Source organism: Phytophthora parasitica (genome assembly GCF_000247585.1).
Source record: "Phytophthora parasitica INRA-310 unplaced genomic scaffold supercont2.224, whole genome shotgun sequence".
NCBI classification, from domain to species: Eukaryota; Oomycota; class Peronosporomycetes; order Peronosporales; family Peronosporaceae; genus Phytophthora; species Phytophthora nicotianae.
This window is the reverse complement of record NW_008649210.1, coordinates 16,488-18,283: the sequence shown is the minus strand read 5'-3', so window position 1 is coordinate 18,283 and position 1,796 is coordinate 16,488. Positions and strand designations below refer to the sequence as shown.

Sequence of the window (1,796 nt, the reverse complement as noted above, 5' to 3'; positions counted from 1 at the left end):
GAATCCAAGGGATCGCCCACATCAACAAGCGGTTTTTGATAAGCAAGTAAGTTCCCAATCTTGTAATCAGGAAAACGCGCCTGCAGCCAACATGCGACTTGAAAATGACTCGAATGGATAGCTCTATCCACCGCTTGATTAGTGTGTGAATTGGGGCAATTCAAGTACAACCACTACACCGTCGCGGAGTGACCGTTTTCTGCTGCAACGTACATCGCTTCTGAGCTGCATTTCTCTGGGAAATTCAAATGCAACCACTGGACCACATCCAGATGCCCGAGCTTCGCAGCTTGGACCAGGATCATATTTGTGCAGCCTTCAGTTCGGTGCTGATGCAGCCATTTTGTCACCTCTAGGTGTCCGTACTTAGCAGCAATATCGATGCTGTCAGGCAAGCATTTCTGTGAACGATTGGCTTGGATCCACTCGAGTATTTCTATATGACCAGATTTGGCAGCCCAATAAATGGGGTCTTTCGCATGTACCCACCACGAAATGGGGGGATCGATACGTCTTCGCTTTGTCTCTACATCTTCGTACGACATCGTTGAGTCCACTTCATGGAAAAACTCAAGCATCGCTAGGTGTCCGTACTCTGCGGATTTGTCAATCGCTTCGCCAGTCTTTCTGTATTCATCAAACGGAAAATGTCCAAGCAACCACTCCACAGAGCTCACCTGGCCTTTATCAATAGCATTATGCATAGCGAGTAAGGATCCGTCAGTCAATCCTTGATCAAACAGATACTGCATCACGGCAACATGACCTTCCTTAGCTACGAGGGCGAGAGGAGCCGAGTGGGGCTCGTATGTTGAAATATTCTCACATGCTTCTCGCCTTAAGTGATGTTCTACCAGCCACTGGACGATAGCAACGTGGCCGCGAGTGCACGCAGCTAGTATTGCGTACCCCCACGCTTTTGCCCAATGTTCATGATTGTCAGGAAGCGGAGAATGAAGCTGAAAAATCTGCTGCAGAAGCTCCAAACTGCCTCGAAGTGCTACGTTTTCAATAGCGGAAACCGCAAGTTGAGCGTCTAGACGCAGGTATCCGCAATCCAATAACCAGTTGACCACTTCCACATGCGAACAGCCAGTGGCATAGTCTAGTACGCATTTACCAACTGGAACGAGAGATTGTGCCAGCTCAGTATCACCAATTTCCAGGGCATATTTAATCGCAGATTTTAAATCGTCACTTCCAAGTTCATCTAGACACTGCAACAATTGGTCATTCTCAACTGTTTTTTTTTCGTTGCAGTAGCTCCCCACCGCGGTTTTCGGCGAAGCCAGCCAGGGCTCAACCGCACCGAGCATTCAGGATGAGACCGTTGACCGGACCTACGGCCCCATAAGAACTGCAACACACACAGATGTCCCTTTCGAACGGCATCGTAAACTACACTCTCAGGAGCTTCACAGCCCGAAAAATGCTCAAACAGCCACTTCACTATATGTAAATCACCTCGAGAAGCTGCAACTTCTAGCGACTTTTCAAATTGCCAGCGGTGGTAATAGGGATCGGAGCGTAGATAATTGGTGAGACACCAGAAAGATTTTCTGGCATCTTTCCGGGTGGGGCACTCGTTCCAAATCCAATCGAGAAGTATTGTTGATCCAAAGCGACATGCCTCATGAAATGGGAGGAGAATCGGTGGTCCTTGGTACCTAGAGATGACTCCAGAGCTTTGCTCTAACGCCAAGACACGATTGTCGTGCTGCAACGAAATCTCCACAGACTGGAGCATCGTGACAGCTTAGGGGTAAAAGAAAACAAAATCAAGATCCATCATCACT

General features: G+C 48.2%; 1 protein-coding gene across 1 annotated transcript; it reads right to left on the bottom strand.

The window, feature by feature from the left end:
- Positions 1-145: 145 nt before the first annotated feature.
- PPTG_19927 (hypothetical protein) lies at positions 146-1,747 on the bottom strand (the record flags this gene model as incomplete). Its single annotated transcript, XM_008918528.1, has 2 exons — positions 146-1,240; positions 1,465-1,747. 2 exons carry the CDS (start codon positions 1,745-1,747, stop codon positions 174-176), a joined length of 1,350 nt encoding a protein of 449 aa, XP_008916776.1. The 3' UTR covers positions 146-173.
- Positions 1,748-1,796: the final 49 nt, after the last annotated feature.